The 12,129-nt window shown below is 43.8% G+C and overlaps 2 protein-coding genes across 3 annotated transcripts in view; one reads left to right on the top strand and one right to left on the bottom strand.

Annotated features, from left to right (window-relative positions):
• Positions 1-206: 206 nt before the first annotated feature.
• map10 (microtubule associated protein 10) lies at positions 207-2,594 on the bottom strand. The gene has a single exon (XM_070841607.1). The coding sequence runs from the start codon at positions 2,592-2,594 to the stop codon at positions 207-209; it is 2,388 nt and encodes a 795-aa protein (XP_070697708.1).
• Positions 2,595-3,408: 814 nt separating this feature from the next.
• The window catches only part of sipa1l2 (signal induced proliferation associated 1 like 2), an 80,216-nt gene continuing 71,495 nt past the window's right edge, over positions 3,409-12,129 (top strand). Inside the window, exon 1 of one of the 2 annotated variants that reach the window (XM_070840813.1) lies at positions 3,409-3,506. The gene's annotated coding sequence lies outside the window, so the exon portion shown is untranslated. Of the gene's footprint in view, positions 3,507-10,982; positions 11,022-12,129 lie in introns of those variants that run through there. The other variant, XM_070840814.1, reaches the window with a different exon arrangement.

The following is a 12,129-nucleotide window of genomic DNA, read 5'->3' as shown; positions in this document are numbered from 1 at the left end:
CATTAACTGAGCAATTAAGACGTAGAAATATTTCCACAAAACGCTTGTCTTTATTTGAATATGTTGTCAGACATCATAACTGAAAGGAAAACTTACACAATTACACATTTGCTAGATGTGTGTAGTGCAACACTTCTACTCATGTGCTTCACTTGGTTAAGGGAAACAGTGCAGCCCTTCATAATGTGGAATTACACATTTTGTCTTTACATAGTGTAACCAGGGAGTTTGTTGGCCACTAGCTCAGAGATATGCTGGTACTCCTTTCTGAAATCCAGTGACCCAAGCTCATCCTCCAGTTCCTCTGCCTCCTGTGGTTCAAAAGAGGACACAGAGTCTGCAGAAAATCCTCTACCTGAGCCGCTGTTCTTGGTTGACTCACTCCTCTGACCTCTTGATGATATGAAACTCACAGCGCCAGAGCTCCTCTCTACCCTGCTGCTCTCCGTCATCCGATTTCTGGAGCACACCATTTGGAAGGAAGCCGACCTGTCTCTGTCCCCGTCGGAGGAGGAGAAGCTGAGGGCCGAGGCGTGGGTTCGAGGTCGGATGATGTGCGTACCCCTCAGACAACGCTGTGGTGAGCTGGGGGCTTTGGCGGGCACGGGGAGCGCCGCTCTCCTCTGGAAAAGGTCCGAGCCAGAGTCTGAGATGCACTGGTGGGCTGGAGACTTTGGAGTCTTGGCTCTGGAGGGCTCGGGGCTACTCTCTGGGTCAGGAGAGTACGCCTCGCTGGGCTCGAGACTGTTAAAGTCATCAGCGTAGTCTGCCTCCTCGTTTGCTTCCCCGCTGCCGTCTGAAAATGAAGATTTTGGGGTGCTGTGGCTGCTGCTTCCTGAATACACACTTCTCTCTCTGTGTCTGTCAGATTCAGACTGTGATTGATTTGATTCACTATGATGCTGGTTCTTGTCTTTGCTTTGGGCAATACTGTCACTATCCGCGCTGGAGAAGTGAAAATATTTCAAGCCGCTCTCAGAGAGAACTCTCAGAGAGCCCCCGTCCTGTTTACCAGGAACTTTCCCTTTTTGTGCGATTGTTTCTTGCAGTGCAGAGTCCACTGTGATGCTTTGTATCATTGTCTCAATATTTTCATTTAGACTGGAGCCCTGATTTAACTTTCTGTTGCTGGACTTCATGATCTTATTACTTGACTTCGTCTTTCCTTTGGCCTTGCTTGACTGCGTTTCATCCTGTATTAATTCTTTGCACTCGTGACGTTTTACTTGACGAGAAGAAATATGCTTCAGCCTTAGATTAAATGTTTTAGTTGTACCATATTGAAGCTTCTTCCTGGATTTAGTGGAGCTTTTACTCTCGATCAAAGCCTCCTCCTGTTTGTGTTTCACGTTTACAGATGCAGGCCCAACTACTGGTGTGGAACAGTTTCTGGGGGGATGTAAATGTTTTAAAAAGGGACTAGTCCCCTGTCTGGTTTTCTCTAATGATTTGGTTTGCGCCTTTCGTGCTGTGTTTCCAAGCCCGCCTGAAGGCTCTGTGGAAGCAGGCCTGTAAATCCATGCTAGATTGGGGTGAATAGACATGGGCTGGTGGGGGCTCTGGCTGTTCAACTGCGACAGCTCGACGAGAAGAGCGTTTAGCAGAGGCAACCGTTGCACGGCTTCCCCGAGGACATTTGGAGTCACCCTATTTGTTTCTTGGTTTCCTGGCGTTTTCACTTCATGTCTCACTCTCCGGTCCATGATCGGAGAACTTAGACGCTCAGTTATATTTTCAGGCATCTCTTCATCTGAGTATGCGTCTTCAGATGTAAAAGCCTCTGAGTCTAGATTCAGTAATGTGCGGACCCCTCCTGTATTTTTACTTCTTTCCTCTGCAGAATTACTGTAAAAGAGATGCGGTGGGCAAAATATAGTTGACTCTTCTTCATAGCTGTTTTCAGCTTCTTTGAGTGTCTGAGGCGTTTGGCTGCTTGGCTCGTGTTCAGCCTGCATGGCGACGCAAGCATGACTGTCCTGTTTATCCTCATTTGACGGTTTGCTGTGTTGGACGTTTCTGCTCATTTCTCCATGTACACTGGTGCGTTCGAGGCCCCTCCTTTCTGTGATATGTGGCAGTAAACTAGCACCCAGACTTAGCAGTTTATAACTGACAGATGCTGATCCAATTTTCTCCCCCATGAGGTTGCATACACCAACAAGCCCCCTTTCACCATGAGACGAGGGAGTAGAGGGACCACGTTCAGTCACATCCTTCCTGATCCCGTCTATCACTTCAGCCAGTGAGATGAGTGAGGTCCCAACTAGTTTGGGGATCTCCTCCTTCACATCCAGCACCATCGCATACAGAGGGGTGTTAGCTAGATGGGCGTGCAGCGACTCCAGGTTCATTTTGAACAGACAAGACTTCCCTCTGTTAAAGGCGTATTCCCCCTGCTGACTCTCTCCATAGTGTTGCTGTTGGTTTACGACACCTCTTCGCTGCTGAGGCTGGTAAATGAGCAGCGTCGGAAAATCCAGCAGCCGCACTCCAAGAGCCAGCTCGTCTGACACTTTCCTTGCTTTCTCGATTCGGATGTATTCCACCAGAAGCTCAAATGAAAACAGAGTCTCGAAATGTTGGCGTCCTGACATCGTGAAAAACAACCACCAGCTAGCTTAACTACCTAGCTGTTAGCTAATCCCCAAAGTCGAGCTTTCAGCTTCTATCGGCTCCATGGAAACACACAGATGTCGCAAGCATTTTGCGTCAGAGAGAATGCCACGGGATACTCGGGAAATGTAGTTTGTGGGTCCTTTATGGTTCAAAATTGAATCAATTAAATATGAATTATATGCTTTTTGGCTTATTTTGGCAAATGTTTTATTGTTCGTGAATATAGAAAACTGTGAAAACCTGCTTCCAAATTGAACCAGCAAAAACAGAAAAAAAAACACTATTGTTAGTATTATTATTATCATTATTGTTATTATTGTTGTTATTTATTATCATCATTATCGTTATTATTATTGTTGTTGTTATCATTATTATTATTATTATTATTATTATTATTATTATTATTATTATAATTCAGGCAGAGCAACTTTTCTGCAGTTCACCAGGTGGTGCCACTATGGGGCTTATTGGGCTCATAGCCTAAAATAGTCAAGTGGTTAATGGCAACAAGACCGCCGGACTCAGTCTACATGACAGGCTCATTGTCGTCCGTAAGCTTGTGGTCCGTAAGCTTGTGGTGGACACTGGTCTGTTTTCCGTCTCTTCGGCAGATGAAACCAACGCAGCTGTGGAAATCACTGTGAACACGGAGAGTTTCTCCGGGCGTGGGGTGGGCGGAGTCTCCGTCCCTGCGTGTTGTCATCACGGAGGCAGATAGGTGCTGGATGCGCAGAGCTGAGCTCTGAGCTCCTTCAGTCTGGAGGCTGAGACTGACAGAGAGAGATGTGAGAGCGACCACCGCGGCTCCAGCCGGCTTTACCTTTTAAGGATACCCGACGACGTGAACAACCCCGCAGCCAGGGACGGGAGCGGGGCGCTCGCATTTAAAGGTGAGACCCAAATATGTTTCTTTTTAATCCCTCCGAACCGACCGAGAAAGTACGAAGTGGGGCTGTAGCTGAAAGTGGAGGAGCGCTACACCCCAGCCAGAGTAGCGAAAGGCGTGGAAACTCATTGGCATGTCGCTGGTGATAGTGAAGACAAAGGATAAAGTTACTTTCAGGCACCGAAGCAGATGTAATTTGAGAGACAAACATAAAAGTACCGGAGGATATGCTGTCCCCGCTGTAGTCTATGTATAGCCTATGTTTGTGTCTATTTATTAACAGTGTGGTGCTGTTGACTTGGCTACTCGCGTTCAAACCAAATTCAATGCAAAATACATCCAATTTAACACCCATGCACCTGAGGGCGGGTTATATAGCATCTCTCTGATTTTTCTGATTTAATGTCACTGTTAATGATATTACACGTTGACGTCATATTTTTGGTGATGGCGTGTGCGCGCGTGCTGGTGGGGGTAACTGGACTGGATTTGCACAGAGATCTTTGAATGAATTTGCTCAGTGGAGTGCTTCCATGAAAACGGTGGGGGGCGATAAAGGCATCATTCTCCCACTGCTCTCGGGCAATAAAGCCATGACATGCCCAGTGTAGGTGAAACCCACAGATCAAGTCACACTGGCCATATTTAATTTGTGTGGGAAGCCCAGAGTGGAGAATGTTTTTACTTTATGTAAGGTCAAAACAAAATTCACACACTCTGCTGTTTACTTTTTGCAGCACTGGGAGCTTGTCAGTGCATCCAGACAAAGAACAATTTCCCCTGACATCAGAGTTGTTTGGATTCTCTATGAATAATATCTGGCAGTGTTCTTGTATACAGCATGTACTCTCTGGCTTTATTAGCGGCTGCTCCTCTGGCCTATTCAACATACAGTGGACTGTATACTCCACTGGGAGTGTAAACAAGTGCAGGGTTGTTTGCCTTCCTGCACCACGTCCTTTGCTGTCTTCCTGCAGGAAGTTTAGCCTCCACAATAACTCATTTCCCAATAAAAGGAAACAAATAGTCCTCTGCTGGTGGCTAGCTGCAGACTCAACAACAAGGTGCTATTGAGTGTTAATGTAAGTTCCCATTGTTTAATTTTCAGTGCTCTGGATTCATGTCCTCCTGGCTGCACTGCTCCCTGAACAGATCAAGCATAAAGAGTTCTCTGCTCCCGGAGTGTTAAAATCAATAAGACATCATTATTTTTCACAGGGTTTTACGTCTGGGAAAGATTAGTTTTCCACGGAGCTGTGCTGAACTAAGTAGGCACAGAAGAGTGTTTTTAAGATGGCTCCAGTATAGTCATGGCCTGGTATAACATTTAACATATTTTCCTTTAACGCCAAAAATGTTTGGCTTAACTCCAGCTGCTCACTGGGGAGGCGATTTTTCAACTGACCACTCTCCTGAATGGGCATATAGACATCTGTAATGATGAATGAATGATTTTCTATTGCTGTGCACAAGAGATAAAAACAGCCCCCTTCATCTGCTCATTTTCTCTGTCATCATGCAAACATTTCTATTATAGAACTTGTTTTCTATTCAAGTTTATATTCATGGTTGTCCTTTTAATGCTGTTGCACCAAATACAGAACTTATATGATCTTAAATTTAGTGTAGCATTTGACTCCTACCTTGTTGAATTTCCTGTTTTCTATGTTTTTGTTGCATAACAGATGGGAAGGTAGGTTGCTTTTTTTTGTTTTTTTTTCCAGACAGACGAAAGATAGACTAAAGACAAAATCTTCCCTTATGTAGATGAAAATGCGGCTGCTTAGGTACCCCATCTCCCCCACTGCTAGCAGCGCACTCCTAGAGGGAAACCTATTCAGCAGCCACGATAATGACAGTGCCAGAGAAAGTCTTTCAATCTTAGTTTGAATAGAGATCTGTTGCATTTCGCCCTCAATAGGGTTCAAACAGGCCCTGAAGAGGAAATATGTTCTCATCTATTTCTAACAGGGCCTTTCTGCATGGCTAACCAGACAATGGGTAATTGAGCCGGATAGACATGTCTTTCAAAATAAAGTTATGTGCACAATGTGTGCTCAGCCGAACAAAAAGGCACCTGTCAGGATTGGCAGAGGAACGGCTTCCTGTGACATGCCCATAGGCCATATTCAGTTGTTATCTTTGCAGAGCTGGTTAGGATGTCTTATGGCCTACTGGCCTTGGAGACGCCCCACTAGAGTTACAGCTGTTATTTTGTTTTTGTGACACAGAAATTGCCTGTAAAGATATCACCATAACACACAACTGTGTGGAGGTTTTCTGTAGGTTAGGGAAATTGTTCAACACTAGTGGCTGATTTAAAGTCTTCTTGTTACACCCAGTGCGACAGACACCGTCTCCTGGTCTTTCCTTCTGTTTGTCTTTGTTCCCACGGTGCTTTGCTACCGGAGTACTGACCAGTCAAGATTTGGAGAACAGAAGAAAGAGAAAAAAACATCTAAAGGGCTGAAGTTCACACTACATCTGTTAGGCGTGATACGTTTCTCCTTATTATACCATAGAAGCATGCCAAACTATGTGGCGCCCCCCTTTCCACCAGATCCCGCACCCCATGCATGTGACGGGGATCAGGAAACCTGGTCTGGTCTGCGTCGGCTGGCTAGCCAGGAGTCACAATAGGCCTCCCAACCAAATCCTGTTGCTTCAAAACCAACCAACCAGGAGACAGCGGATCACATGCTGCATGCTCCTGTTGTGAGAGCCAGACTTTCTCTCAGTCTTTTTTGTCAGGCTTTGTTTTGATAGCAGTCTGGATTTATGGAAGGATTTAAGCCCACTCATCACTGTCAGAGAAAGCACAGATGCCGTCATTAGGTTGATGTTTTTTATGGATTCATCCCCTGTTCCACTGGGGGCCTGTTTCTGATCAATGTGGAGGGTTGACTGAGCAATGCTCAGAATGTGTACTGTACAGGCAAAGACTGGAAATAAGTTTCTATTTTGATTTGGAACATCAGTTAGATTTGTAATATTGATCATCTAAGAGCTCCAGACCGATCTGCTTCATCAGTGCCAGCAACACTTCCTGTCAGCTTGGGTTAAAGAGGAGCAATAAACCATCCATGTGATTCTCTGAAGAACTTCGAAACGTGGTCACCAAAGGATCTTGTGACTTAAACCGCTCCAAGGTCAGCGTGTTGGGTTCTCGTCGGGTCAGCCATCATTTTTGCCTGCGCTGCACGTTATACGACTTCTCATGTGTAGTCAGTGTAATAGCATTAAGATGCTACGCCACATTCAACCGCTTGCTCAGGAGCTGGTGTACGGCAACATGCATTCCAGGGAAACGCAGGAAGATGCCAGCAGCCCCTCACAGCGCAATATTGCCACTCTTTATGTGATGGGTTCAAAATGAGATGTTAACGCCTGTGGCCTTTTTTCTTTAGGACATATGTGGATGGTGTCCCCATGTGCTGCTTTGTTTGTTTGTTTATTTGTGTCTAGTAGTGTCATTGGTTAATCTGACCTTACTGTTGTGGTTAAGCCTTATAGCAGATACAGTAGATTAGATACAGATGGATGCTGTGTTCAGTCAGATGTACAGTTATGGCTGCCATTAAAAGGGATTTTACTAAGGGACTTTGTTGTTGTTGTACCTTGCGTGCTTTTAAAGGAGAAATGGTTCAGTTGAACATTTTCATTGTTTAGAAGTAGTTGTTTATGGATTTGATAAATGCAGTAAAATTGGCTAACATAGCTGCTAACCAGCCGATCCCTTGTGTTTTGTACATGTTGTGTCTGTTCTGCGCTTTAATTTCTCACCCTTTTGCCACTCATCCAGCGGTTTGCTGTTGTGCCAGGCACATTTGAGCTGAAAAGAAGTGCCATGGCTCAAGGGGCAGCTGCTGGATGGAGCAGATGATATAATGACAGAAGTCAAATGTTATTTGCGTCATTGCTGGTGAGGACCCTGTCAACCTCTGGTGACACACAGAGGAGCGTCTGAAGGACTGAGGAGGAGATGCCATGTGGGGGCAGAGGGGAGAATAACGGTTTGAACCTGCCAGTGACCGACTTTATATAGTTAGACCATTAATGGAAAAGAGTAGGCATCTCATAGCTTCAGCATTGGATGATATACAGTATGCCTCCCTATATCCTTAAACAGCTGCTTTGAAACGCATTTGTTGCAGTGCAGATGGTGAATGAGCAATGATCTATGGCATTATATCCACACATTAGACAGTGTTCATGTAAACAAAATCACATGACCGGCTTGAACCTTACTGTTTAATGATGACCTTTTGGAACCACCCTACATGATTTTCTGAGCTAAGCACAATCCTACACACAGGGCTGGCAGATGGAGATTCTGATCTTAACTGTATGGCAGTGGTTTACAGATGTAGCTGTGACAGTCGGCGCAGATGTAACTGTAAGATATTTCTCCATCTGAAAGATAATCATTAAATCCTCCAGATAATCCCACAATGGTAGAATATGGGTCATCTGAGTTTATAAAGGAGACCCATCATTGTCATAATTACCAAAGGCTTAAAAAGTGAAGATCTTTTTGCCATTTACTTCCACCACCCCACTGGTTATCCATACTGGGTTGAAATAAAGGTGCATTTATACATGTGGTTTCATCATCAAGTTAAAGAGCAAAATGGAGGCAAACCACAGCCATCCAGCTTTGCACTAAAACCATTAGTCTCGTTCAATATTTCTTATCCTTTCAAGATGAATTCTACCCAGTGGACAACAGTGCAAATACCCCTCATCAGAGCCGCGAGGAGAACTCTGTTTTACCAAGCCTTCAATTTAACAGTGTCAATCCAAAAACACATCATGTTCATGCATTATGGATTTGCAATAGTCAAGCATATAGGAAAATGTGTCTTGCCAAGATGAATTAAGTCTGGACCTCCTGTTCCCTTAGGGACTCATTAGTGTCCATATCAGGAATGTTGGGGAAAAGGCCACTGAAAGTTGCTGACCCTCCTTGCGTGTTTTGTCTACGTGTCTCTCACTGGGCCACAATGGAGAGAATGAGTGCTGGCCAGTCATTAACCCGATTGCCACTGAGTCCAAGGACCAGTCGTGACCCATGGGGTTAACTCAGTCTGTGTTCCCCTCAGTGGGCTCAGACAATTGGGACAGCTGACCTCTGTGGTCGTAGCCAGCCTCCAGTGGGAGATAAGAAGGGATTTGGTTTAGTGCTGGTGTGCATACCTCCTTCCTACTGTAGCGAAAAAGAAAGGGTTTGTCTGAATAGGCAGACAGGACTGGGCATGGGTGATACAACCAGAGTCCTGATTGCATGCCTTCATGGCCTCTGTAGACTTCATCTGTGTGTGTCTCCATCTGGTCATTCGTTGGACACCACCTTGGTAAAGATGTCAGATGTGGAACTCCAAAATGATGAGTATTAGATGTAAAGTAAGTAAACATCAATATGTATAAATACAAAGAAAAATAATAATGAAGAAATTCCCACTTTCAACCAATCACCTGCCAATATAATTGATAAAACAATGAATAAATAGAGTTGAGGTTAATGGTTGGAATAGCCATTGGTTTATTTATGTAATTTTATGTTGTTACTATGAATTTATGTAGTATTAGTCATGTTGGAGTCCTCATAGGTACAATAAATTGGACCTGTAGTCATGAAATGTAGGCCAATACTGCACGAAACCCTCCATGCACACATCTGCGCCCTTGACTGTCAAATTGACCCTGGGTGAGCCAAGGAGCAAATAGCCATCGGATGAGTCGTTTTGAAGCGTAAAAGTACGCTGACTTGTTTCTGAAAGAGGTTGATTGTAATTAACAAGTCAAATGGAGCAGAGCCGTGACAGATGTGCCATAAAGTGCTCAGCTTGTGTGTGTGTGTGTGTGTGTGTGTGTCATTGCTGCTGGAGCCAGTATCCTTCACTTAACCTCACCAGTGCACTGCAGTGCTTCCACACTGTTGTTGAGCGTGAGGTTATGTCGGGAAAATTCAATTCAACCAAATGACACCCAGGATTGCTACAATAGATATCAAACTGTACACTGTAAGGCTGTTACTTTCAGCATTATTTCCTTGAAGTATAAAGAATATCAGGATCTAAGACTAAAATACTTGAATTACACCACTCTGTACTGTTTGACAAAGGATGCTTTGTGTGGTTGTGAGATTGCCTATTCTGCTTTGTGTACAGCACTGACTGGAATGTACAAGTTTTCTGTGTATCAGCCATTTTACAGGAAGGAACTTTCTCCCAAACAGCCCTTTATCAATTGTGAGAAAGTGTCTGTTTTTCGTTGGTTCCTTTCATGTTGCCAGCTCACTGACATGTGACAAATTACAAAGTCTAGTCATGGTCTGTAGTCTGTGATTGTGTTTTTAAAAGCGCTGACGAAACGTATTGGGAAGAGGATGTTATTCTTGTTTGTGTTTCCACTGATCCATAAATCAGATGATAATAAGCTTAGTTTACTGAAAATATTTGGTTTATACTGGGAATCCCATAACGATAACAAAACTTTGGCCATTTGCCAGAATTGTTTTCATGGTGTATTTGAAACTGGTGTGATTCAATGTATTATTCTGATTGTTTTATTCTTTCATTTGACAGCAGCAGCAAGCTGTCAAAATCTTCTTCCAAGGTTCTTTTCATTTTTTAAACCATAATTTGCTTGAAATAAATATTATACTTACTTTCAATATCCTTGAAATAAAAACATTGTCTCTCTTGTTGGTAAGTTCAGATTGTACTTTTGAATTATGCACACCATTAAACCAGGACACTACTACGTTGCCTTTGTATCCACTTAGTGAAGCACAAAAATGCCTGTACACGATGTTGCCTTTGGCCTATTCTTGTAACTTGCTGTTAGCATAGACATGGCAGTCTATGACTATTTTAGACAAGCCTGAGATACTGGAGTTCCTGGTGTGTATGGGAAACCCTTTTATACAAAGTGAAAGGGGAGGCTAAAGCAGAGAAGAGCTGAACTGTGCATGGCTAACTGTCGGCCTGGCCTTTCCCTGTACTCAGGGGCTGCTGCTGCAACAGCGGTATGATGTGTTTAAGGAGCACCGGCTCAGCCAAGCAGAGCTAATTCAAAGCTGGAGTAGTATGTTCCAACTCACTTGTTTTTTTTTCCCTTGTTCTTGGCAACATCATTTTGACTAGCCTTCCTTTTATGCGATTTGTAAAGGCTGTTGACGGAGGATAATGATCTAGAGTGACAGTGGCCTGATTTTTTTTTTTGTCTTCTTTTTTTTTCTTTTCTCTTGCTTTTGTAATCGCACTGTCTGTCAATGTGGAGAAGATCAACTGCTCCCCACCTCCCCTCCACTGAAGTGTATTGTAAGCGTTTCTGCTTGTTTGGAGGTTAGCCACAGGGCTACAGCTAAAGGGGCAGCACATCTGACACTGAATGCTAGCCTTTATATGGGTTTACTGCCTTAAAAGAACAAGGAGCAAAGCAAATGGAGATTACATAACACAGTCGGGCAAACAGTGTCCCAGACACTATGTGAGGATCCCAACAAGAGGTCTCTGTATAAGTAATTCTTACAATGTCTAACAGCTACAATGTGTGTGCGGGCAGTGCTTACCTTCCCCAGGCTGTGTTTACTGGAAGCCTGTGGAACCTCACTGTAATGTAAACAGGTCTGTAGGGCCACATACAGTTCAGCACTGAGCTCTATGGGCTCAAGCCAAAACACAATGAACACACAACTGCTGGATACACAGCCAGGTGCTGTATATCTGACCATGGGAGCAGCTGCATAATTACACTGTTTGAAGATAATCTGCGTTTAGGTGGAGCACACAAACACAAAGGTCAGAGGTCAAAGTAAGCTTCCAACTTATTGATGGATGGATGGACAATGGATTTTGTAATATATTTACTTTAATATACTTCCTGAAAGTTGGCTCCTCTCTTTCCTTCACGTTGTCGCCACAGTTTGAAAGCACCCATAATACTCCCGCAGTAACATATATACATACACACACACACACATATATATATCTATATACATACATACATATATACACACACACAGACAGATTCTACCCCGATTAAAGAAGTTGTCTCATTTACATGGCTCTAAAGAAATCAGGTTAAAGCAGAAAACCAACAATAATCAGGTCAGTTAGGTGCATGTAAACACACAGATCCTCGTCAGATCACACACAACGATCCATTCTCTTAGTTGGTGACATTTAACATTTTTTGTGGAGTGTAAAGAATGAAATGAGTGTAGGCTAATTGTTTCCTGTCATTTTGGTTAATTTTCACTGAAAGGCAGTCTTGAGTCTGGGGTCCCTGAGGACTTCCTCCATTTCCCCAGACTCTGCTCAGACAGAGCCAACTCCCTGGTCAGTCCAAGCTGCTCTGTTTGTTGACTTCATGGATTGCTGCTGCACCATTGCTTTGTTACCTCAGCGTGTCTGTTGTTGCTCTGCAAAATCAAACATGCCCATGGCTAGGTTTACAGTGTAGAATACGATGGGTTTACAAACACTTGCCACAGTTTGAGAGAATTTTGCCCCAGGGACTATCCTACTGGAAGAGGGTGGTTGCTATTGATTTAGTGCTGAATAGTATTACTGTAATATAATAGTGAGAATTCAAATATCTCTGGTAGTATTTCAAGGTCA

Source organism: Pempheris klunzingeri, chromosome 12 (assembly GCF_042242105.1).
Source record: "Pempheris klunzingeri isolate RE-2024b chromosome 12, fPemKlu1.hap1, whole genome shotgun sequence".
In the NCBI taxonomy this organism is placed as follows: Eukaryota; Metazoa; Chordata; class Actinopteri; order Acropomatiformes; family Pempheridae; genus Pempheris; species Pempheris klunzingeri.
This window is presented reverse-complemented; position numbering and strand designations above follow the sequence as displayed.